The sequence below is a fragment of the Danio aesculapii genome, chromosome 3, assembly GCF_903798145.1.
Source record: "Danio aesculapii chromosome 3, fDanAes4.1, whole genome shotgun sequence".
NCBI lineage: Eukaryota > Metazoa > Chordata > Actinopteri > Cypriniformes > Danionidae > Danio > Danio aesculapii.
The window spans coordinates 14,237,571-14,264,153 of record NC_079437.1 but is presented as its reverse complement, the minus strand read 5'-3'; the positions used below and the strand labels follow the sequence as shown (position 1 = coordinate 14,264,153).

Here is a 26,583-nt window from a genome sequence, read left to right as displayed (position 1 = left end):
AATATTTACACCCTGTTGAAGTCTGTAAAAAAACTCACATTGTGAGTTTTCTCACCTGAGCAATGGATGTGACTTCCTTTTCCACATGAGAGGCGTCTTTAAGCTGCCATCACCAAAAAAACCTTTTATATAAAGTATTAAAAACATTTCAGTGGTTCAGGACTTTCTCTTTGTGTCATTCCATTGTTATTACACATAACTCAATTATCAGTTTAGTTTTATGCTTGTATTGTCTGGGTTTTTACCAAAATCTGCATCAATTCCAAGTCAAGAGCTCCTTTAGATTATTATTATATTATTCCCAGGAAAAAACATGACATGTTCAATACTTATATTCCCCGCTGATATTACATCACAAAAAATGATTGAGAACATGTCCACGTGTCATGCCTATTAAATTATGATTAAAAATATATATTATTCAAGCCTAACCTGAAGGAAACTCCATGTCTAATCGCAGATTTCACTACTAGACTAAACAAGGTCAGTGTGTAAAGAAATTGTGCTCATAAAACCTTGCAAAAACGCCCCACATTTACGGCTTTCTCTCTCACAAATGTTACAAAGCACACGCGCACACACACACACACACACACACACACACACACACACACACACACACACACACACACACACACACACACACCACACACACACACACACACACACACACACACACACACACACACACACACACACACACACACACAAATGTAGACGAGTGGCTTGTGGCTAATTCAATGTTTACTTCTTTAAAGTTAGCAGAAAGTGTTAAATGAACAATATATATATATAAAAAAGGCCCAACATTAATGCAACACATGGCGTCTCAAACAGGACAAACGATATAAAAACAGAAGGTCAGAGGTTTCTGTACCAGACACAATGGCAAAAATAAAACTGAAGCTGAAGTCGAGACAGATTGAAAGAGATTACACTGAAATTATTGGATTTACTCATTTTTTTTAAAGGTTTTTTTAAGGTACATGGTTGCAAACAATTTATACGAGCTGAATTGAAACAAACACATTAAATTACTAACGTTCAACGTTGTTAATTTAAATTCAGCGCATATAAATCGTTTAGAAACCACTTACTTTAAAAAAATTAGATAAATCATCAAAATGAATCTTTTTTTTCAGTGTAGCTGAGGAGAAACTAGGTTTAAAACACCTCACGAGAATAAGCACGGTTATAGTCGGCTTATTATTTTCATATCTAGCAAGGATTTATTAGAAAAAGTGCATTCTATCATCAACTGAGGGAGAATGGAGAGAATCAAGCAACGAGGAGAGCTCAAAATATAAATTGCATTAATGATTGACAGCCGAATGAACTAATGAGAGCACTTCATGAGTGGAAAAAGGGGCGGGGAATAATAACACATACAATTATAAACTCGACTCAAACAGAATCTCACAATTTGATTCTCCCCATTTTCCAACAGTCAGCCAACTTTCACATGTCAGGCATGTGATGAACATTTCTTTGTCAGTTGCGCAAACCTCTTACTTGGCAGTAAAGTGCAGAGGACAGACGGTCTAATGAGAGAGAGAGAACAAAACAAAATACAATCAATCAAACAATCAATGGAGTCTGATTGACTCAAGACTTTCGGTCACTTTATCTGTGCTGCTCCTAACGCCAATATATTTACACACAACCAACCATTTTAACACTCGCTCAATCAATCAAACGCATCTGCATGATAAAGATCCATGTACCAGGAGAACTAAAAAGCAGCTTTTGATACCACACACACACCTTTCCTACATTCGGTTGAATTCATGATCAAAACACGAACTCTTCCAAGCAATCACACAGATTCTCGACAACAATCGCGCATCTCACGTCAACAAAAACGAAATCTGGCGTCCATTTTAAAAAGTCTCACCGAGCATCTACTTTATACAAATAAAAATATCGGTTAAGTGAGTTAGATCATTTTGAACATACAGTAAAACAAATGTTTTTTACCTTTTCCCGCCATTTCTATGACACATCACAGCATTGGTCTTCCTTAACAGTCTCAATCTCCGACCAAACACGGTGAAGAGCTACAGGCATTACCCAGTACGCATATTTTTTATCTTACAACCAATAAAGAAATATGAAAGAAAGAACAGGAAAGGTTTGAATAAAATCACCAACAACCACAATCAGACGACAAACAAACAAAACAAACCAACGTTCAGTCATACGGACTACACTGAGTTTACTGCTTAAGTGCTGTATACTATGACGACTATTGTTCACCATGTAGAAGAAGAATATTTTTCCATTGTTGGGAAGACCTGCATTTCTAAAAGAGAGAGGTTAAACTGCATTTTGTTTTGAAATGTAGACCTTTTGTGAACCCGTAGAACCTTTGCGAGAGCAGCTGAGTTGATAAAGAGTCAGACATGTTGTGTCATTGAAATCCCAATGACACACTGTCATTTTGATCATTGTGAAAGTGAGGTGAATCCGGATAATGCTTTCAGACGTTTGTGTTTGTGTCCTTGAGATCTATTAATCCTGTTTGGTCACGAGTGCTAGTGGCAAGTAGCTTTGTAGTATCTGTTTTGTATTACGCACACACATTAACATTGAGTTCCAGCTTTTATTATGATAATTAGATGTCCCTCCACCTGATTTCACAGTACTTTTGTGTTTCAGTGGTGTGGAGCGCTGCCTTGCCGCAGGTACGAGTCTTCGTGCGCGCAGTGGTTAATCGGCTCGCTCTTGAACAGGGCAGGGGGCGGAGGCAGGACAGAAGGCTGGACTGTGATTGGCTGAGGGGCGTGGCTTGTCATTTGGGCGTGTCCTGTGTGATGGATAGGAGTGTGGGATTGGTGTGTGGGCGTGGTCTGCATGTGTAAGTGAGTGAAGCTGTGAGCGGTGACCGCTCTTTGCGGCAGTGGTCCGCTCACTGCTGGACTGATCATTACGGAACCTACTGGCATCGGCTGAGCAGCCTGGGTTGGGCTAGGGGTGTGGCTTGATGAAGGGGCATGGCCTGTGAGGTGAATGGGAAGGGTCATGGTGGCGGGCTGAAGGCTCACTGGGCTGGTGACCCGGAAACACTTCTCTCGGTGTGCTTTGAGCATGTTGGAAAAGCGGAAACGCTGGCCGCAGATTTCACATGGGTATGGTTTTTCCCCGGTGTGTGTGCGCCGGTGCCGCTTCATATTGGGCCGACTGGTGAAGCTCTTCCCACAGATCTCACAGATGAACGGCTTCTCACCTGAATGGAGACAAGAGAAATTATCTTTCTTTCATTTGCTGAAAGTCGATGCATGTTTAAAGCCTGGGGTGTTATTACACAGAACATCTGGGAGTGTTTAACCACAGGGGTTTTACTGTGTCTGCTACAAGGTTAGACTTAACCAACTGGACCAACTGGAAGAGACGCATAAACCATCCGAAAGACTGAAATTACACATGTGGAACAGCTACTCAGGCACTCCAAGATTATAAATAAACATGATTTAGGGAAAGTTTTATGTTAAAGAGGTTTTGTTAAGCTAAGTCTTATTAAAAACATATTTTCGAACGGATATTATTGAACTAAATCACAAGTGATCATCCGAGATTTTTTACTTTGTTTAAACATACATTCAGCTGTGGCGAAAAATAGTTTCGTCATCGATTCTGAGGTTTTCAAAATGCATCGCTATTCACTCCTGAACTGATACTGAGCTTAGTTTTAACAGCAGATGGCACTCTGCTTGTGCCCAATTCTGTACAAATAACACTCAATGCTAAAATAATCATTAATAAAGTTAGGAAAGGGTGAATCGAATTTACAGAGTTTACATTAATCTCATGACATAAAAGCCAATTTACATGACTCAGCCTAATGCACAAGCTCTGTTCCTTGTGACCATTTGTGTGTACAGTAAAAAACTATCCTAGAGCAACGTCTGCTGTTAAAACTAGCCTACAGCGCAATTTGCTGTTAAAAACAAGCATAGAGAAACTAAAACCAGCCTAGAATGACATGTGCTGTTAAAAACTATACAAGAGCGACGTCGGCTGTTAAAAACTATCCTAGAGAATAGTCTGCTGTTAAAAACTATGCTAGAGTGCCCCCTGTCGTAAAAACTAGCCTAGAGCACCATCTGCTGTTTAAAACTATCCTAGAGCGCCTGTCTGCTGTTAAAAGCTATACTAGAAAATAGTCTGCTGTTTAAAACTATCCTAGAACGCCATCTGCGGTTAAAAACTATCCAGGAGCGCCTTCTGCTGTAAAAAACTAGCCTAGAGCACCGTCTGCTGTTAAAAAAACTAACCTAGAGCGTCATCTGCTGTTAAAAACTTTCCTATAGAACAGTCTGCTGTTAAAAACTAAGCTAGAACGCAAACTACTCTTAAATACTAGCCTAGAGTGCCATCTGCTGTTAAAAACTAAAACTAGCCTTGAGCGTCGTCTGCTGTTTAAAAAACTAGTCTAGAGCGCCATCTGTTGTAAAAAAAAAAAACTAGCCTGGAGCGCCATCTGCTGTTAAAAACAGTCATAAAGTGACGTCTGCTGTCTGCCTGAGGCCTCGTGCCAACGCACGCCTCCCACCAGTGCTGATATACAGCCATAATCGCACTGCTACTCGTGTGATATTGCTCATCTATATCAGAGATGGGTTGTGGCTGGAAGGGCATCTGCTTCGTAAAACGTGCTAGATAAGTTGGCGGTTCATTCCGCTGTCGCGACCCCAGATTAATAAATGAATAAAGGGCCTAAAGGAAAATTAATGTGTATGTGTGTGTGTGTATATATATATATATATATATATATATATATATATATATATATATATATATATATATATATATATATATATATATATATATATATATATATATATATATAGTCAATAATAAATACTAATAAAACAGTAAATACCCAGATAGATACATTTGCAATCATACAATCATGTACATCTCTATTACAGTACTTGTAAACTTAAGTATCAAAACACACTACATGCTGTAAAGGAGGATGTGGATATGGTGTGATTACATTAGCCAGTGAAAGCAGTGATCGTTTGCATTCATTTCAGCCAAAGGTAAATGAAAGTCTTTTTTTTCTATAGGGATTGAAAATTTAATTAAGCGGACAAGAAGTATGATGTTATGTTATATTAATAATATGGCCTCTATATTTACAACAAGTTTGTGTTGGTCTGGCTATCAGCATATATGGCTATAATGCAACTTCTACTTTAAAATAAAATTGTTCCTAATATTAAAGAAATTATGTTTCATTCATTCATCATTCCAATTAAACAAACAGATCAGTAGATATGTTTGTATATGTATATATTGTTTATTTCATCATTATTTTAGTTCACTCAATTCCTGGTTCTTTTTTATTATTATGATTATTATTATTACTACCAAACTTGTACATTTTGTTGTTACCCACATTTTTTTTCATTCTTTCTTTTCTTTTTTGTACTTCTCATTTCTCAAAACTCTATACTCCTATACATCCAGACCACAACAAGATTTATAAATGCTGAATGCTGTTGCCAGACAGTTTATAGATTTGTTTGTATGCTGAATGAAAGTTTCCTTATTTTACCGGGTAAAAAACCCATTGAGATCAAGATCTTATTTACAAGGGTGACCTGGCCAAAAGGTCTGCAGCACACGACTCAGAAGTTTGGTGGCATGTAAATAGTATGTACTGACATATCTCCTATCAGCACAATAATAATAGAAAAAAAAATTATATATATATATATATATATATATATATATATATATATATATATATATATATACATATATATACACACACACACACAGTTGAAGCCAGAATTATTAGCCCCCCTTTTAAATATTTCCCAAATGATATTTAACATTCATTTTCTTTTCGGCGTAGTCCCTTTATTAATCTGGGGTCGCCACAGTTATCCAGTTTAACCCCTCACTGGGAAAATTATGTTGAACAGAGCAAGGAAATTTTGACAGTATGTCTGATAATATTTTTTCTTCTGGAGAAAGTCTTATTTGTTTTATTTTGGCTAGAATAAAAGCAGTTTTTAATTTTTTAAACACCATTTTCAGGTCAAAATTATTAGCCCCTTTAAGCTATATTTTTTCGATAGTCTACAGAACAAACCATCATTATACAATAACTTGCCTAATTACCCTAACCTGCCTAGTTAACCTAATTAAGGCTTTAAATGTCACTTTAAGCTGTATAGAAGTGTCTTGAAAAATATCAAGTAAAATATTATTTACTATCATCATGGCAAAGATAAAATAAATCAGTTATTAGAGATGAGTTACTAAAACTATTATGTTTAGAAATGTGTTGTAAAAATCTTCTCTCCGTTAAACAGAAATTGGGGGAAAAAATAAACAGGGGGTTTAATAATTCTGACTTCAACAGTATATAAACTGCACAATTATTATTTGGCCTTGCATATGCTTGAAAGTGTGCTTTTTACAAAGACCATTAGGTTTGTCCTTATGTTATCATAATTCCTTATACATTTAAGCATATCCAAATGTTTTTGGGGCGCCACAACAGATAAGAGTAATCATTATAATCCTAAAATGAACTTCAAAAATATGTGTGAAAGAGTAAAAAGGCCAGTCTGTTCTCTCTCTCTCTATAGTTGTGTAAATGTAACGGGGCACTGTGTTTGTTTGTGCAGCTCACCTGTGTGTGTCTTCATGTGCTCGTCGAAATACTGCTTCATGTTGAAGTCTTTGCCACACCACTGGCACATGAACTGCTTGTGTCCGATGTGGATGCTCATGTGAGAGCGCAGCTGGTATTTGTACTGGAACCTCTCGTCGCAGTTCTACACACACAGAAATAGACAGCGTGTGGGTGGATGCCGTTTCTGCCTTCAAATCTGAGGCAGACTGAAGCAATCCCAACGTTGCAATATGACCATAATAACCCGTCATTACTGTTCATACGCCTGTCATTAACATACTATTTATAGGAATCAGGCCAATCCCACTCATTCAGAGTCTCTCACTCTGCACCCTGAAGGGAAACCAAAGTGCCCCACCCGGACCACCCTCACAAGACCAACACCCCGTAAAGACGCTAAAAGTAATACATTTAGACAGAGCAAACTCGTCCTGACAGTGACACTCGTTTTCAAGTGGTTCACCTGTCCACATTAGGACTGTCAACTAAATTAGACTATTATTATTTTGCTTAAATTATTTACTGATCTGATCTATAATTCAGTTTTAAAACTATTTCAGTTGGAAGGCAAAGGTTTGCTATTCTGCAATACATGTAAACCGAACAGAAATATTGTATAGTTTCTTTTTAAGAAGAATATTTATATACAGTATACTTTTTATGTACAGTATATTAATACTGGTATGTTGATACAAAGTTGTTGTTTTTGTTGAAAATAAATCCTACGATTATTACATAATGTTATTAAAGGGGACAAAATCACTTTTATAAGGGGTTTAAACACAGTTGTGTGGGAACAGTCTGTGAATATAAGCAGCTTCTAATGGTACAAAATGTATTCATTTTACTTTTTATAATCACACTTGATCAAAACTTTGCAGAAACACTTTGACTGACATTTTCACTTTGTACGTGTCAACAGAGTGAGAAAGTCCCGCCCATCAGTAGGGAAGGGTATCTTTTAGGTTTTAATGGTATTACTACTTTTATCGATACCACTTATCGGTTCGGTACTTTAACGGTTCTCTTATCGGTACTTTTTGTAGTGTTTGTTTTTTTTTTATGAAAAAGACAAAGAAAACACTAATCGAACAGAACTAACAACACTTTTTTTATTATTACATTTTAATGTAAAATAAAACAAAACCAATATTTGTAAAACAAATAAATGTAAAAAATCCTGTATAAGAATGTACAATAGATTGAAGGAAAATGACTCTCAGTTTTAAACTTTTTCTGGCAGAACAACCAATAGCATTTTAGCTTTGAAGAAAATAAACAAACAAATGAACAAAAACAATTATACAGTTGCAGTCAGAGTTATTAGCCCCCCTTTTGATTTTTTTTTTTTTTTTGCTTTTTCAAATATTTCCCAAATGATGTTTAAAAGAGTAAGGAAATTTCCACAGTATGTCTGATAATAATTTTTCTTCTGGAGAAAGTCTTATTTGTTTTATTTTTACATTTTTTAAAAGCCATTTTAAGGTCAAAATTATTAGCCCTGTTAAACTATTTTTTTTTCGATAGTCTACAGAATAAACCATCGTTATACAATAACTTGCCTAATTAACCTACTTAAGGCTTTAAATGTCACTTTAAGCTATCTAGAAGTGTCTTGAAAAATATCTAGTAAAATATTATTTACTGTCATAATGACAAAGATAAAAGAAATCAGTTATTATAAATGAGTTATTAAAACTATTATGTTTAAAATTTGTTGAAAAAAATCTTCTCTCCTTTAAACAGAAATTAGAGAAAAAAAAAACAAGGGGCGCTAATAATTCTGACTTCAACTGTATAAGGCTAAATTACCACTGAAAACACACCAATTTATCCTCAAATATTGTTGAAAAGTCGTCAAATATGATTAAAAATTGATGTTTTTAGTCACGTTCATGTCTCTATTGTACACCAGGCAGAAGCAGAAAGAAAGGCCAAAAGTATTATTCGAGATGAAACTTGACAGAAATGTAAAAATCATTGGTGTAATTTGTTTACACGACCTGATAAAAGTCTTGTCATCGATCCCAGCTGTAAGAGCAACAAATAATAACTTGACTGCTAATTGATCATTTGGAAAAGTGGCAGAAGGTGGATTTTCTGATGAATCGTGTGTTGAACTGCATCCCAATCATCACAAATACTGCATAAGATCTATTGGAACCCGCATGGACCCAAGATCTGCAGAGTGAATGGCAACATCAACAGCCTGAAGTATCAAGACATTTGTGCTGCCCATTACATTACAAACCACAGGAGAGATCAAATTCTTCAGCAGGATAGCACTCCTCCTCATACTTCAGCCTCCACATCAAAGTTCCTAAAGCAAAATAGTTCAAGGTGCTCCAGGATTGGGCAACCAAGTCACCAGACATGAACATTATTGAGCATGTCTGGGGCAAGATGAAGAAGGAGGCATTAAAGATGAATCCAACAAATCTTGATGAACTCTGGGAGTCCTGCAGGAACCCTTTCTTTGCCATTCCAGATGACTTTATTAATAAGTTATTTGAGTCATTGCAAAGATGTCTGGATGCAGTCCTCCAAGCTCATGGGAGTCATACACAATATTCATTCTTCTTCCACAGCACCATGACTTTATATTCTATACTGTACATTATCTCTGTTAAGTGACAAGACTTTTGTCTAAGTAAAGTCAGACCTTACTGTTTTAATAAAATAATTAAAAATCAAGGCATGATCATATTTTATTTTAGTAAAATAAACGTAATCTAGAGGCCTTTGCCTTTCATATAAGCCACTTCTGATACCAAATGATACTAGAAGTTATTATTATTATTTGTTGTTACTAAAACTTGGATAGGCGACAAGACTATTGTCAGGTAGTGTGTATGTGTGTAGCTTTTTGTTTTCATTTGTTCAGTTACTGTGTTGTGATGTTTATGGTGTGCTGCTGTACTGTTTTTTTGTGGTTTAATAATTTATTGCATTGCGATGTCAACGGTGGGAAGTGAGTTTCCCCTCACAGGAATTAATAAAGTTCTCTACTACTGTTAAAGCTGGAACTGATATTTAAATGCTAAAAAGGAAAAGTCAGCAAAGCCTTGAAAATCAAACATGTATTTAAGCCCAAACACACAGAGGCTCTCGTCACAGACTAACAAAACCTTTCAGAATAGCTTATTCAGTCCTGCTCATGTAAACGGAGCAAAACACACCAGCAAACAAACACATTAAGCTAAAAATGCTGGCTTTATTCACTCTCCTATTCAAATATACAGAAATACAGTGTTGTTTGTTCAAGTAAACATTCTCCGTGTGGACGTTTTACACCATTTACCAAAAACAAACCCAAACAAATATGGAGAGGCTGGAAACACACACATTTACGAATATAATTATCATTTTAATTTTGTTTGTTTAATACTCTATTACCATTTAGACATGTGCTTTTGATTTTCAAATCACACATTAGTCCCATTTTATTTACGAACTGAATAAAACACCACTGAAGATTTAAAAATACAGCAAACGGTTAAATCCACAAGTGAATATTCAAGATGGGAAGAGCATGTTGCCAGTCGAAGGGGCTGCAAATACCAAATATAACATAATAGTTGGAGCGCGGTTCTGGAAAATTCTGTGAAATAAGATTAAAATGGCCCCTTGCCCATAAATTTTTTTACATCACTATTAAAAACTCACCTGTTCGATCTGGCCTACTATTATCTTTCTGTTTTTATTTGTCTTGACTATTACTCGATTTATAAATGCTTATCTCTTGGTTCTCTTGGTTTTTAGGTTTAGTGTGTTTTACTGCTCTATATGAAGTTGGAGTTTATGGAGAGCATTTTGGTCACATTGTAAAACATATTTGTTAATTAACAGTTTCCATATTTAGTGATTCACAAGTGTTTTCCATTTATTTACTGTTGTGAATTGCATTATGGGATTATGATCTCTGCTCTGTCGATTTTTGATGTTGAAAAATCACACCTCTGAAGTTTAACAAATGGACATTTATTGACCTTTTAGTAGTTTTAAATATTGTTATGTACTAGTAATAACATATAAAGAGAAATAAGTCTGTAACATCAGAAACTGTACAGGCAGTTTGTTACAAGGTTTTTGTACTGTAATTTACAAAACCAACCCAGACGATATATCACTTTAAACTATAAAAATGTCGATAAAAGTCACCTTTTCCAACTTTTCAAGGTTAAAAGTTGTTGGAGGAAAGATTAAGGTCCCATAATAAAATCCAAAAGCATAAATAAATGGGGAAAAATAAAAACATAAATCAAAAAACTGCTCATTTATGGATATTATTTTTAAAGTGCAGTCTTGTGTTTTTTTTATGTGCTTTATAAATAAATGAACTGAAACAGCTTAGAAAAGAAAAAGGAGATCCTTCTGTAGCAGACTAAAAGATTAGGTAGAGCAGTGGTTTTGCTTCAGAAGCCAAATTATTGACCTTATTCTTTGCGTTTGAGCAGGTGCAGCCATTTGAATCTTTTTGGCTCAAGACTTCTGCTCCCATTCACTTCCATTGATTTTTAGACATGACAAACAGCTCATTATGCTGCTTGATGTTGCAAACTGGTGTTTTCTTATTATATTATTCTACTTTTTATGTATAGTCGTGAACACACTTGTTTGTGGAGTGAGTAGTTTGACAGTTTTCTGCCGTTTATTATTCCTCGTCATTTCTCTCATAGGAAACTGAATCGGAAGTTCTAAATCAAGCGCAAAAATTAGGGTACCTTCGCATCGCAGAATAAGGTCAATACATTGGACATCAAACCATGACTGTATTATCCCCATAAGCAGTTTCATAAAAGTATTACTAGAGCTGGATTATAGTGAATCTTGAATAGAATCATCATTGAAATAACTAGAATAAATCCAGATTTCTGATGAGCTGAGTGTGCTTTATGAATTAGGGTGAGCAGATGTGCCTGTTTTCAGGGAACAGTTAGATTTTTTGTGGTCTTGTCCCCAATGCAAGACTGAACTTTGCGTACTTGCTATTGTCACACTTTATTTTGATAGTCCGTTGGTTAAATTTAAGTTACATTGTATCTACATGCCAACTAATTCTCATTAGATTATAAGTAGACTGTTAGGGTTAGTTTAAGTTGACAACATGTACTTGCAAAGTTTGTTATAGTCAGTTAAATGTCTGTTGAAGGAGCATTTCAATAGATATTAAGCAGACAGTCTACTAATACTCAATTTGACCATCAAAATAAAGTGTTACCCTTGATATTCAGGAAAAGCAGGTAGCGAATGTTTGCAGCCATGCCTCTGTTTTCTGATGTCTCCGTTCCCCCCATCCACACCGACATTCGCAGGAGGGCGAATAATTTGGACTTTAACTGTATATGAACTGAACTTATTTCACACTACTTAAACTTCATACCTGATTTTTAATGATTGCCCTTTTTTTTGTATTGCTACTTTATGACATGACATTTTAGAATAGTTTATAGTGTTGAAATAGTGTGAAAAGCAGTGTCCATACCTCACAGCGGAAGGGTTTCTCTCCTGAATGCTGCAGCGAGTGCACTTTGAGGGACATGCTGCGCTTGAAAGACTTTCCACAGGTTTCACAGGTAAACGGCATGTCCTTTGTGTGAGCTGAAGACAGACAGAACACATACTTTTTGTAGCATATGAGTGAGTTTACGTGCACGTTCTAAAACTAATTACTTTTAAAAATGCAAGTGATCATGTAAACATGTTAAACTGATTCCTTAATCAAGAGTAAAGTTATGTAAACTGCATGAACTGACCGGCACAGCTAGATCTTAGCCCTTTATGTGGTTTTTGTGTGGGATATTAATGCATTAAGCTGCTTTCTGTTGGTTTATTGAAGAGGGCAAATGTAAAACTGAAATTAACTTGAAATTTAAATGCCAGTGGTTCCTGGTTGCAATACTTTTCTTTGGTTTAAATTATTTATTTAACACAACAACTGACAGACTCAATTAACAAGTAAACGATTACATTTGTGTGAATGCAAATTTCCTCGCGTTGCTGTTTTATTGGTTTGCATCTAAAGTGTGTGAGTTATTAGCATATTTTAAACAGGGTGATATGAGCTCAGTTAGACAATTAAAAAGGCAGTGAGAGTGCAAATAAACAAGGATAAAATTAGGTATAAGGACAAAATTGAGAAACAGTTGAGCATCTATAATTTAAGATCAGCCTGGCAAGGTGTGAAGACAATGGCTGGGTGTAAAGGAGATAGAGGGGGCAGTGAAATTAAATTAAATGGTTTCAGTTCTGCGAGAGAGTTTGCTGAGGAACTAAATATATTTTACCTAAGGTTTGATGAGGATGATTTTAAATCAGAAAATGACATTTTAAAACAACACCGGTCATGTAGTAAATCCGTAAACAATAGTAGGACTCAGGTCAAAGGCCTCTTTCAGAGAACTAAGGGTCTACTCACACTATGCTATCCGAACTATGCCCAGGCCCATTTCCCGGATCGTTAGAGAAGTGTGAGTGCTCTGAATCGGGCCTTGGCCGGCCCTGGCCCGGTTGCAAGAGATGTGCCAGAGCGCGGTTCACTTGGGCTTTAGTGCAGTACGCTTGTAGTGTGAGCGCAAAGCGTGCCTGAGCCCGAAACGGAAGACGAGACGTGACTTTTACGGGACTGTTTGATAAGGATTTATTAATCATTAATAGATTTATTAAAGACACAAACCCCTCACTGCACGACAGCTGCACCTTTAGCAAAACTCCTAATTCCTGCAGCACGAGGACTTAATGATTGTTTGTGAACGTCAAAAGTGGCTGATCTGTTCGGCGAAATATTTGACTGCGTGTCACTGCATATCAAACGATTAAACGATATAACTAAAGAAATGTCCACTGTGCTGAGCGAGAGCGCTTCTTACTGAACAGCGCATCATCGATGACGTAAGCGTGCCCAGGCTCGAATGTAATGTGGGTGCGGGCCGTTGGGGGAGACGAGAGGGGGGACAAGCGTGCTCTGGCTCGGTTCAAGGCAACTGTACATAGTGTGAGTACGCCCCAATACTAAAAAAAGCCCGGGCCCAGACAATATTGGAGGTAGGGTGCTACATACATGTGTGGAACAGCTTTCTGAATTATTTCATTACATTTTTTCACAGTCTCTTATGTTACAAAGGGTTCATTTTGGAAATCTGGAAGAAATCTGTTATTGTTCCTATAGCCAAAACTAAGTTTCCTCAGGAGTTAAATGATTTCAGATCTGTTGCCCTTACTTCATTAGTTATGATGTGTTTTGAGAGAATTATTAAAGGTGAGATTTTATTGCAGTCAAGGGATAAATTTGATTCATTGCAGTTTGCATTTGGACAAAGCAGGGGAGTTGAAGATGCTAATCTTACACTGTTGAATTACCCGTTTAATCACCTGGAAAAGCCTAAGACCCATGCCAGATTGTTGTTTACTGATTTCTCTTCTGCTTTTAATACTGTGAAGCCACATTTGTTGGTTGAAAAATTAATTTCTCTTTTAACTTGGATCTTTATATTTGTGGATGGATTCTGGATTTTTTAGTAGGACGTCTGCAGTGTGTCAGAGTCAATGGTGCTCTTTTTGACTTTCAGTATTGTTTCACTGGGCCCCCTCAAGGGGGCCTCTCACCTCTTCTGTTCATCATGCATACTAATGATTGTCGGAGTATGTGTGGGAATTGTCATGTCATTAAGTATGCAGATGATTCGGTGATTGTGAGTCTCCTCCACGATCAGGATTTGGGACATGGTCCTGTTGTGGAAGAAATTACTTCCATGTGTGATAGAAAAACTAAAAACTCAACTATTTAGTCTCCACTTTCCTTCCTAATCTGTAACTGCCTCTCTGGCTATACCACTAACTGTACTCTCTCTCAAAAAAAAAAACATTACTAATGCTTTGCTTCTTAGACTTTACACACCTGACACTTGTCTATAGCACTTATTCACTGCTGCTCTTATAGTTGTGTAAATTGCTTCCTTGTCCTCATTTGTAAGTCTCTTTGGATAAAAGCGTCTGCTAAATGACTAAATGTAAATGTAAATAGATTTTTTCTTGAGTTGAATGTAAGTAAAACAAAAGACATGGTGATAAATTACAGGAAGGCCTCTCCTACCCCCAGCATAACAAATATTAAAGGCTTAGACACTGTAATTGTTGACACATAAACATCTAGGGGTCGTTATTGACAATATGTTGACATTTCAACCTAACACCCAGGCTGTCTATAAAAAAAGTTCAACAAAAATCTGAGGAAACTTCTCGTTTCAGGTTTGTACCTCTATGATGACACTGTTTTATAAACACTTTTTTGAATCTGTTTTATCTTTCTGCATTGTAGCTTGGTACGGTAATCTGAGTGTGTCAAGTAAGAACAAGCAGCCTGGGTAAGGTGGCAGGCAAGATCATCGGTTTTAACCAAACTGTTTCAATGGTAATTTACCATAATTATGTTTTAAAGAGGGTTCAGGGTATCCTATGCACCCAGGATTACCCATTGTATTCTGTGTTTCAGATGCTGCCATCAGGGCATCGTTTTAGAGTTCCTATATGCAGGACAAACAGAATTAGAAATTCTTTTATTATGGTGGCCATTAGGTCATTAATTGAGTGCAACGGGGAGGGAGATGCACCTACATAATGATGTATTGTATGTTGTGTGGTAATATTTTATTAATGTGTACATGGAATTTCGCCTGTGTTATGGCACCTTGCTGCAATTTTAGTTTCCCTAAACGAGATAGTAAAGTTGAGTCTGATATTTGCATTCATCATCTGCTCATTCATACTGAAGATTTCATGGTTTAGCAGGGGCTGTGTTGCATGTATATTATACATACCGACCATGTGCTTTCGGACATGGGCCATGGTGTAGAATTTCTTCTCACAAATCTCACAGGCAAATTTCTTCTCTGCAAATCCATGGACAATCTTGATATGCTCGTGGAGGGACCACAGCTTCTTAAAGGATTTATTACAGGACACACACTGAGACACAAAAAGACAAAAGACGCGCTGTTATACTGCAAGTCCATCAAACTCATTCAGTAGTGCATTTACTGCAAGGGTCGTGAACCTTTTTTCAGCAGAGAGCCATTTTTTGGGCAAATTAATTTTTTAAAGAGCCATTGGGGTGTATATAATATCTTTTCTTCACTTATCTCCGTGCACAACTCAAAATAAAACAAATATGAAGCATCACAAATTGAGCAAGTCCATAAAGGAAGAAAACCCTTCTCTTTTCTTTGTTTGAATTTAAGTGCATAAAAATGTAAGTTGCTTGCCCTTTATTGGTGTCGTGATTCAAGTTTATCCACAGCGTCACACACGCACATGGGTAAAAAGTATTGTTATTGTAAACTGAGTTCTTATTAATTTTGCTGTAAAAATTAAAAGGGGAATTATAATTGTATTTATTCAACAGGTAACTGATTTCTAATGACAGTTAAAGTTATTTAAACTTTAAAATATTATTGAAGAGAGACAGCTGGAGAGCCACATTTTTTAAGTCAAAGATCCACATGTGGCTCCCGAACCATAGGTTCCCTACCCCTGATCTACTGTGTGAAGCCTTCTAAATGTGAATAAAGTCTCCCTCTGCTGGCCAGGATTGATAATAACAGTTTTTGAACCTCTATTAATGCAATTCAAATTTATGCTTGAACAGATTAGAGAATTATAAATTACATAATCATGCACTACATTTTATCTCAGTCTTTATTTAATCAGTTTTTAATTAATAATTAGACACCAATACAATAATAGCACTGTTAAATCTTAACTTTTTTCCTTCTAACGTCTCACTCACTCCACAACTGATACTATTATTCACATTTGGATGCCATATCTGGACAGTATAAAAGCCTCTATGTGTGATATCTTGAGATTTGCACTGACCATGTATTCAGGCGTATTTATTTGTCTTCTATGCTCACCCTATTTTGTTAATGATCCTGCTGTACTGTTTTGCTTGTGGTGCAATGCTCTATAGCAGGGGTTCCCAAACTTTGTAGCCCACGACCCCTAAAATAACAATGCCAATGACTTCCGACCTACAAATTTCTTGAAGGTAGTTATTAATATACAAACATTGCGCACACAAAAATAGGCCTATATAAACACAAGCATATTGACAACACAAAAAAGTGCAACAGTCTAACAACCATACCATTTTCCCAACTAAAGAAACTGGTGGGCACAATGTTTTCAGCACAAGTCTATTCTTGGTTTAATTTTGCAGACCTCCACTCAGAGATCATTCTCAATGTTCAGTTGTGGCCTGTAGTTATTTTTAATGTATTTGATTGCCATAAAGGTGTCAGAAAGTTCACCCTGGTGCTATAAAATCAATCTGCTGCAGCTGACGCTATTGTTGTGTTGTTAATCTAACGTAAACACCCCAATCCTATGAAAAAATGATTGAAAGGCTGATGGCTTTTCATTTGCATGTTGTTGTTTTTTATATGTGGCTATTAACTACTGTTTTTATCTTCTGTGGGTTATGGATAAAATATGGCCATTCTAACAGTTTATTAAAATTTATTTGACACTGGAAATCACCAAGAAGCCTCCTGTCATTGTCCCAGGGGGTCCCGAACCCACTTTGGAAACCACTGCTCTATGGTTATAACCATATGTATACTGATGATTGAGTATTTTTGTTCACATTTCATGTAAATGTGTTTGTAGTTTTGTTTTGCGTTTAAAATAAATAAAGAAATAAACAAAAAAAGGTAAACTTTGCGGTTTAAATTTTGGTTAATACCCATCTCATATTGTAATGTTATGTTGCAGCTTTTATCAAAGTTAATCTAATCTCTTTTTTAGTCAGCAAATAAAGAACTATCCAAAACATATACATTTAATCAATTTTTAAATGATTCTGAAATAGGTTTAGTAGCTTGTATCAAAGTTGCGTTCATTCAATCAAAAAATATTGTAATTGTTTTTATTAATAAACAGTTGAAGTCAGAATTATTGGCCCCCTTTTGATTTTTTTTCTTTTTTAAATATTTCTCAAATGATGTTTAACAGAGCAAGGAGATTTTCACAGTATGTCTGATAATATTTTTTCTTCTGGAGAAAGTCTTATTTGTTTTATTTCGGCTAGAATAAAAGCAGCTTTTAATTTTTTAAAAACCATTTAAGGCCAAAATTATTAGCCCCTTTAAGCTATAGTTTTTTTTCGATAGTCCACAGAACAAACCATCAGAACAAAGTCTTTAAATGTCACTTTAAGCTGTATAGAAGTGTCTTGAAAAATATCTAGTCAAATATTATTTACTGTCATCATGGCAAAAATAAAATAAATCAGTCATTAGAAATGAGTTATTAAAACTATTATGTTTAGAAATGTGTTGAAAACATCTTCTAAAATAACAAAAAATAAATAAAAAACAGGAGGCTAATAATTTTGACTTCAACTGTATATTCCTGCAATACTTAAAGCTGAATTTTCAGCATCATTACTTCAGTTTTCAGTTTATCACATGATGTTTCAGAAATCCTTTGCATTTGCTAATCTGCTGCTTAAGAAACAGTTTTATTATAATCAACATTGAAACAGCTGTCCTGCTTAATATTTTGGTTGAAACAAATTCAAAGTTGAGTGTAACTTTCAATGAGGAAAGCTTTACTGTCACTTTTGATCAAATTAATGTATCCTTGCATAAAAGCAGTATTCACTTCTAACTGATTTCAAACCTTTAGAACCAAAGAATATTTTAAAAATAATACATCACATTTGTCTTTATTTTCATAACTAATCACAAAAATAGACTGCCTTTAACATACTGGCCTAACATTTCCACAAATATGCCATCTGCCTTTACAAATGTCTATTAACAACACTCCTAAACACCAGTGATGGGAATAACGGTGCTATAAATAAACAGTGTTACTAACGGCGATACTTTTTTCAGTAACGAGTAATCAAATGAGTTACTGTTTCCCCTGTTACAACGCTGTTATCATCACTGACAATAAAATGCAAGTTACTATAATTGAGAACACTGAAGATGTTTTCACAGGAGCATCGTCTCTTTCAGCCATATAGGACCTCTCTTTCTCTGGGGTGTGTGTGTGTGTGTGTGTGTGTGTGTGTGTGTGTGTGTTCAGGACTGGGGCGGGACACAACCATAAAGTGATGATGATTGGTGTGTCTGTGAACGTGGTGTAACTGAGAATGTGATGATTGGCTTAGATGGAGAACATGGAGTAGTGCGGATGTTCATACAAGCACATGCACAGTCAGTCACACACACCAACAACCTGGAGTCAGAACAATGGAAAATCCATCAAGTTCAAAGGTAGTTTCTGCAAACTGGAAATACACTACTTTTCCCTCATTGAGGTAAATGGAAAGAATTATGTATTGTGCAACTAATGCCCAGGGAATAAAAAGAGTCTCTGCATAAGTGACAAGCAATTCTAATCTAATGAAGCACCTCATGTTGTCACATGCCGCCACAAAATTAGTGGCTATGCAGGTGATAACGTGAGCTCTGCTACCAAAGGAGGAGGCAAAGCCACGACGTCAAAGCAAATAAAACTTGTTTTTTCTCCACCGCGAACACTTATTACCCAGACAGAATTAAACAAAATAATTTTGAATATCTATAAGTTCTAAGCCATCTATTGTGTTTTATTGTGCAAGTATAGTAATGATAATATTTATGATCAGGGCTTGACATGAACTTTTTTGATCACCAGCCACTGCGGCTAGTAGTTTTCCAACATTACTAGCCACTTGGCATTTTCACTAGCCACAATTTTGTTGTTGCGAAAACATATTTTATACACAGAAATATGACTTTGGCATGCTAAAATGACTTGATTTAGATTTTGTGTTATGTCCACATGCCTCCTTACTCATTTTACTTTTTGTGTGTCGTGTATGAGCTAGCTCAATAATTATGAGCAAATTGGTCATGGTTTCATAGTATTACAATTAGTTTTTATTTCACACCATTTTCAGAGCTCAAAATGAAGGATTTAGTTAATATACTCTGACCACACCAAACATAAACAATTAATTATTTCTTAACCACAAATTTTAAATGAGTCAAAACAAGCTAAATATAGCTGTATACTATACTTTTTATGTAACAAAACATATGCACAGTAATCTGTCCTGGCTAAAGGTCCCAGATCACCAGTTAACTACACATAACTGGGGAATTTATCTCCCATTAAAGCAATGTTATTGTAAAAAATGATAATTAAACCATATTAACGCATAAGAAAGCAGGTGAAAAAAGTGTGTGTGATAATAAAAGGATGATCACACACACGCGGTTAACGTTACACCCATTAATAATCTGTTAAAAGAATGGTTAAAGTGAAAGCAACTGGTGCTGCTTACAAAAAGTCAAATCTGGTACTCTTGAAAGCAGCAAAACTATGGGTGCATGTTCATCACCTTTTATGTCTAGTCTATTTGAAAGAGAACCAATCACATCAGTTTTTAGGCATGGTTGCTTCACGCAAGGAAACAGGAGCCACTCTGTATTTTCTGCGTTATAAACACATCACATCAGCTGTTAGCGCGAGTGATCATCCTCTCATTCGGTATTCACCTGCTTTCTATTGCTTGCGCAAATACAATTATTTTTGTCAGCTGTCTTGCTTCTCAATTCTAAGATCGCCTTTGCGTGCATATTGGGCCATCCTTACTGTCGAACCCTGCTTTTAAGAATTATTATCTGGGAAAATTATTTTCAACCAGTCAAAGTGGCTAGTGGGAGTGTCTGTCTTACCCGCCACCGCTGAAATCTAATGTTAATGTCAAGCCCTGTTTATGATGATATGTTGAATTTGAAGGTTGTCTCTCACATTGTCCCACAACAACAATCAATTATTGTAGATCAGTGTACATTGTTTTATATTTATTTTATAGTCGTTTGACAAATTAGATTTTAAACTAACGCAATAGTTGCTTTCCCTGGTAAATAGTAACTTTCATAATTATGTAACTAGTAACCACTGTATGACTAATTACTATTTTATAGTAACGTGCTCAACACTGTTAAACACCAGATATATTCATATATTATGTCTGATATTATGTGACATCTATAAGACTGTGTGTGAAGCTGCTCTTTACCTGAATATTCTTCTCGCAGTCCGTCTGCTGGTGCAGAGCCAGTTCGCTCTCCAACACGAACTTCTTCCCGCACTTGTCGCAGATCTGCATGCGCCTGTGCGTCACGTTCATGTGCTTCTCCAGGTACCAGCGGGTGTTGAACACGCGTGGGCATTTTTCACACGCCAGCGTTTCTTTCTCCTCCCCTTCTCCCTTGGCTCCTCCCCCAGTGGGCGTGGCTTCTGATGCAGAGGAGGCAGAGCTTTTGGCCTCCTTGGCCGGTCTGCACTTTTGGGACGGGGCTTCCGCATGCTTCCTCCGCCCCCTGGTGGTCACGCCAGATGATGTCACACTCGAAGCAGCGACTCGACAACTTTTTCGGCGTGGCTGAGCAGTGGTCCGTCCCCTCTGCGCCCGCTGTGCTCTTGTACGCCGACTATTATTCTCCTCCTCTTCATCTTCATCCAGATCACTGTAGTTCTCTTCAACGCTGTCCTCTTCCTCCTCCTCCTCATCATCATCCTCATCTTCATCCTCCTCACTATTGCTCTTATCTCCTGCAGCGTTCCCCGCATCGTCTCCTTTAGACACGTGCAGGGTTTGGTTATTGAGGTTGACCTCCACGATGATCTGCCCTCGTTTAAACTCATCCTCCGCTCCGGCTCCTGAATCGTCAGCTTCCGAATCGTCCGACAATCCTCCATTTCCGCTCTTTGCTGGAGCTCCCTCCTGGTAAAACGGCTGACTCGGGGCAGGATTTAGCTCTGAGGGGATTTGCGAATCTGTTGCCATTGTGTTATCGATGTCCACGGAGTACAGTGTATCCTCAGCTTCTCGCTTATAAATCTTGGCTGATAGTTCAGAATGAGGAGTGGAGGTGTTGTGGATGTACGTTTGGGAAGGTTGGTTCATTGGCCGCTCTTCTTCGGACATCGCCTCCAGGCCGGACAGCTCTTCCCTCAGTGTCTGGCAGGACTTCATGGGCAGTCGACCACCTGTTTGACCTGAAACGTTTACCTCTTTGTGTTTGGGACTATCCAGTCTTGATGAGGGCGATGTAGAGGGTAAAATGTACCCCTCTTCTCCGGTGAATGAGAGGAGGGTGTAAAGGAGGAGAGACTAGAAGAGATGCTTTAGCCAAGGCCAAACTGAGCCTCCATTACTTACACTAGAGCACAAAAGAAACAGAGAGAAATAGGAAAAACTAAGAAATTGACTTCAACAACTGATCTAGCGATACACAGTTAATTATTATAAAACAGATCATGAGGGCATAAAAATAACACACACCAGGGATGCCTGACACTGATAATTCTTTATATCTAGAGGACAATTAATATATCTGGAGAACTTGCCTAGTTAACCTTGTTAAACCTTTTTTATTGAATTTTTCAGAATGAATTGCCTTGTTATGTCTTTAAATATCACTTTAAGCTGAATACTGTCAGGATTCTGCCACTCTGGTCTTGCTAATTCTTATTATGGTGGCAGAGCTTAGACAAAGTCCTGTCATGTCTTGTATGTTGTGCTCAGCTCGAGTTTTCTCGGGTCGAGCACTCTTATCCTGTTCTTGTCTGTCTTCGTTTTTTGTATGAGCGCCGTGTTGACCGCGCTCGGTGTTTGGGCATGCTTGGGATGTGTGCTCTCGTCCTAGTGTTTGTGTTTGTTCGATCTACAGCGTGCTGTTTCATTCTCAGTGTCTCAGTCTAGTTGGTTTTGGTTGGCGCTAGGATGTAACATGCACGTTACATGTGTGAGTGCACAGTGAGTGTTATTAATCGTGTTTCCGTGTCTTGCGTCGTCTGTTGGTGTTGTGTTAGCACATGGTTCACGTTTACATGCTTTAGTGTTGTGTTTCATGTGAACATGAGGTTAATGAGTTCTCTCATAGCCTGCATGTTCTAATGCTGTTTTTTTTTAGCAAATGACTTGTGTTGTTCCTTTGTGTCGTGCTCTCCTATCAATTGTCTAGTCTCACCCTCCGTGTTAACCCATTATTAGTTTATCCAGTTACCTGTTTGCTTGCTAATTCTATCTCTTTATAGTCTCCTCTTGTCTGCTGTCCTGTGCCAGTTCGTCAGATGTCGTATCCTGTCGAGTCGTGTCCTGTTTGTCCAGCCCTGACCTTTGTCAAGTTTGTTTGCTTATATGTTTTTTGTAAATGTTTTCCCCCTCGGCGTAGTTTGATTCTTTTATTTTTGTTGCTGTTTATTTTATTTTATTATTAATAAAAACCCATAATTTTGCCTGCACTTGAGTCCTTACTCCTTTCCCCACCCACCAACTGTAACAGAATACTGGTGTCTTGCAAAAGAACTAATAAAATATTATATACTGTCATCATGACATCAAGAAATTAATTATTAAAATCCGCTATTGAATAATGTTTAAAAAGAATATCATTGTGCCTGCTGCAGCCATGGTATGAAGCAAAGCTCCTTGATTAATATGCTAAAATGAGAGTACAGTTCCAGATCAGATCAGTTTTCATTTTCCCTCGATCTTAATACATAAATCAAGCTTTAAATAGGAAAAACTTTGTTCTTTTTTTTTTTTTGAGTAAGATGCTAATGGTCTAACCCGATTCAATGATCTATGCTAAGCTAAAAGTGCTCCTTCTAGACCTAAAAATCAGCTGCATGCCTTCAAAAATGTTAATCCTCAACCATTTAACTCTAGGAAAGTTGTAAAATGAGCCAATTTAGTGGAAAATTCCTTTAAGCTCTCCTTTTTTTTGCCAAAATCTTAACATTTGACAATTCCAATATCACTATATCAGTGTTTCCCAACCCTGTTCCTGAAGGCACACCAACAGTACACATTTTCAACCTTTTTCTAATCAAACACACCTGAATCAACTCATCAGATCATTAGAAGAGACTCCAAAACCTGAAGTTAATGGGTGAGATGAGGGAGACATCCAAAATATGTACTGTTGGTGTGCCTCCAGGAACAGTGTTGGGAAACACTGCACTATAATATTGCAATTTTAACGTCCTACTGTAGGATACAACTATATCATGTTTTGAAACTGTTAAATCAACAAAGTTTTTTCCCAAAGTAGTGCAGAACCAAAGAACAGAAAACATAAATCCCCCAAAATTGTGCAGGCCTGAAATGTTTAACCTCAAAGCGCTCACCTGAATTCTGCCTCAGTGTGCAGCCGCATGCATGCATTTCATCCCAAATCAAAGTTGTCTTTGCTTTATGTCACAACTTCAGTCGCTCGACAGCATCTCCATTTCACTTGGAGAAACAATAGCGGCGCCTCATCTGCAATCTCTGCTGATTCAGACACAAAAAGCCGCCTCCTCTCTTTCTTTGTGATGTGATGGCGTCTCTGTGCTGTTCAACTCAACGCTTAGATCTTGCAGTCATCACCAACTGCTCCGAATCAGCACCCTGCAGATAGACGCTACCTGAAAGAGAGCAAAAAAACAAGGAAAATGAAAGACAACTGAATGCAATCACATCAGGTGTCAAATAAGACGTCACATTTAATGGAGTACATCAAAGTGAGTAAATGAACCTCAACTACCATCGAAACAAGAAAAGCGTCTCATCGAACTGATATTCAAGAATGGCTACGATCTTGCTCTATATTATAACACACTTCTGCAACTCCAGTCATTGCAGTTACCTGGTAGAAGCTCCAAATCAGGTGCCATACATCCTTTATATGTATATATGAGTGTGTGTGTGTGTGTGTGTGTGAGAGAGAGAGAGAAAGAAGGAGAGAAAGCAAGAGGGAGAAAAGAGAAAGAGAAACGAAACTGAAGCTGGTTAAGGTGTAGGGATGTAAAATCTCACTACTAATCAGACACACAAGGCAGACCGCAACAGTTCTCGCTTCTCAGTGTTAAGTGTGTGAGCAACTCAAAATTAAAACCACAATTTCATCTACTGAACAAACCATCTTTTTTATATCGACAAATCAGGGACATCTTGCACACTTCATCGCTGATGAGTAACAAGTGAGACTTATGTTTTTATGCATAAGTTAATGTGTTTTTTTTACAGTATTTTGCCTGTAGTTATTAATCAGATCATGAATGTTTAATTGTAATTACTGTGCACTGTAAATTAGAGTCACATATTGAAATCAAATATCTAAATAAATATTTGGAAAAGCACAATTGAGCATCTTGTTTTGAATATACATTCACCGGCCACTTTATTAGGTACACGTTACTAGTACTGGTTTGGACCCCCTTTTGCCTTCAGAACTGCCTTAATCATTCATGGCATAGATTCAACAAGGTACTGGGAATATTCCTCAGAGATTTTGGTCCATATTGACAAGATAGCATCACGCAGTTGCTGCAGATTTGTCGGCTGCACATCCATGATGTGAATCTCTCGTTACACCACATCCCAAAGGTGCTCTATTGGATTGAGATTTGGTGATTGTGGAGGCCATTTGAGTACAGTGAACTCATTGTCATGTTCGAGAATCATCTGAGATGATTCGCGCATTATGGCATGGTGCGTCCTGCTGGAAGTAGCCATCAGAAGATAAATACACTGTGGTCATAAAGGGATGGACATGGTCAGCAACAATACTCAGGTAGGTTGTGGCATTGACACAATGCTCAATTGGTACTAATGGGCCCAAAGTGTGCCAAGAAAATATCCCCCACATCATTACACCACCACCACCAGCCTGAATCGTTAATACAAGGCAGGATGGATCCCTGCTTTCATGTCGTTGACACCAAGTTCTGACCCTACCATTCGAATGTTGCAGCAGAAATGGAGACTCATCAGACCAGGCAACCTTTTTACAATCTTCTATTGTCCAATTTTGGTGAGCCTGTGTGAATTGTAGCCTCAGTTTCCTGTTCTTAGCTGACAGGAGTGGCACCCGATGTGGTCTTCTGCTGCTTTCTCTTTTTCAGACCATTCTCTGTAAACCCTAGAGATGGTTGTGCATGAAGATCCTAGTAGATCAGCAGTTTCTGAAATACTCAGACCAGCCCGCCTGGCAGCAACAACCATGCCACGTTTAAAGTGAATTAAATCACCTTTCCTTCCCATTCTGATACTCTGTTTTAACTGCAGCAGATCATCTTAACCATGTCTACATGCCTAAATGCATTGAGTTTCTGCCAAGTGATTGGTAAATTAATCCAACATTTATAACAAATCACAGAGAGAGATCACCTCCTGCGTCATTCAAATCACGTGTATGAAAGCATTTTGGCTTCCCTGTAAAATATAATGACGAAAGAAGTTGGGGTGGGACCTAAATCCTTTCTTAAGTTATTAATTAAAGGTGTTTTCTGTCACTGTTTTTAATCAGCCTGCATTAATGCATTCAGTGTAAAGCTGCATGATTAAACATTAAAAGATTGTGATCTCAATTCAAACCTGCGCAACATTAATGATAAATGATAATGATTTGCATAGGTTTATTAATCCTTCAAAGCGCTGCATTCAAATCTGCATATGATTGAGAGAGATTTAGTTTATACACTTTTTCAGTTCGCTACAAACAAATAACACAGAAGTACTGGGAGAACACTGATGATTATGGTAAAGATTAAAATCACAGTTTAATGGAACTTGACGCTGGTGAATGTTGTAGCAATTATATTGTGTAACCATTAGGTGGCGACAAACAACCATCAAAATGATGTCACTGAATAGGTTTTCAGAAATGAACCGCCTATAATGAAACGAAGTTTTATGTGTGAATTGTTGAATCGTTAACTGAAAATAAATATGATATGTTGTACAAGATGTTGGATTTCTATATTTAGCATTATCAAGAACAGTAGCAAAGATTAATTTTCATATTTAATATTTTCATTTTTTTCAACTGGTTCATTCTTGATTATTAAAATTACAGGTTCTAAGTTCTGTTTGC

At 37.1% G+C, this 26,583-nt stretch overlaps 1 protein-coding gene across 2 annotated transcripts in view; it reads right to left on the bottom strand.

Moving 5' to 3' along the window:
* Nucleotides 1-726: 726 nt before the first annotated feature.
* Nucleotides 727-26,583, bottom strand: part of znf652 (zinc finger protein 652) — a 45,751-nt gene continuing 19,894 nt past the window's right edge. For both annotated transcript variants that reach the window (XM_056453209.1, XM_056453210.1), the window contains exons 2-7: nucleotides 23,855-24,133; nucleotides 20,736-21,882; nucleotides 15,472-15,619; nucleotides 12,141-12,256; nucleotides 6,653-6,797; nucleotides 727-3,226 (exon numbers count right to left, since the gene is read on the bottom strand). In XM_056453209.1, the coding sequence (XP_056309184.1) occupies nucleotides 2,655-3,226; nucleotides 6,653-6,797; nucleotides 12,141-12,256; nucleotides 15,472-15,619; nucleotides 20,736-21,695 (1,941 nt within the window). In that variant the 5' untranslated portion in view covers nucleotides 21,696-21,882; nucleotides 23,855-24,133 and the 3' untranslated portion in view covers nucleotides 727-2,654. The remainder of the gene's footprint in view (nucleotides 3,227-6,652; nucleotides 6,798-12,140; nucleotides 12,257-15,471; nucleotides 15,620-20,735; nucleotides 21,883-23,854; nucleotides 24,134-26,583) is intronic.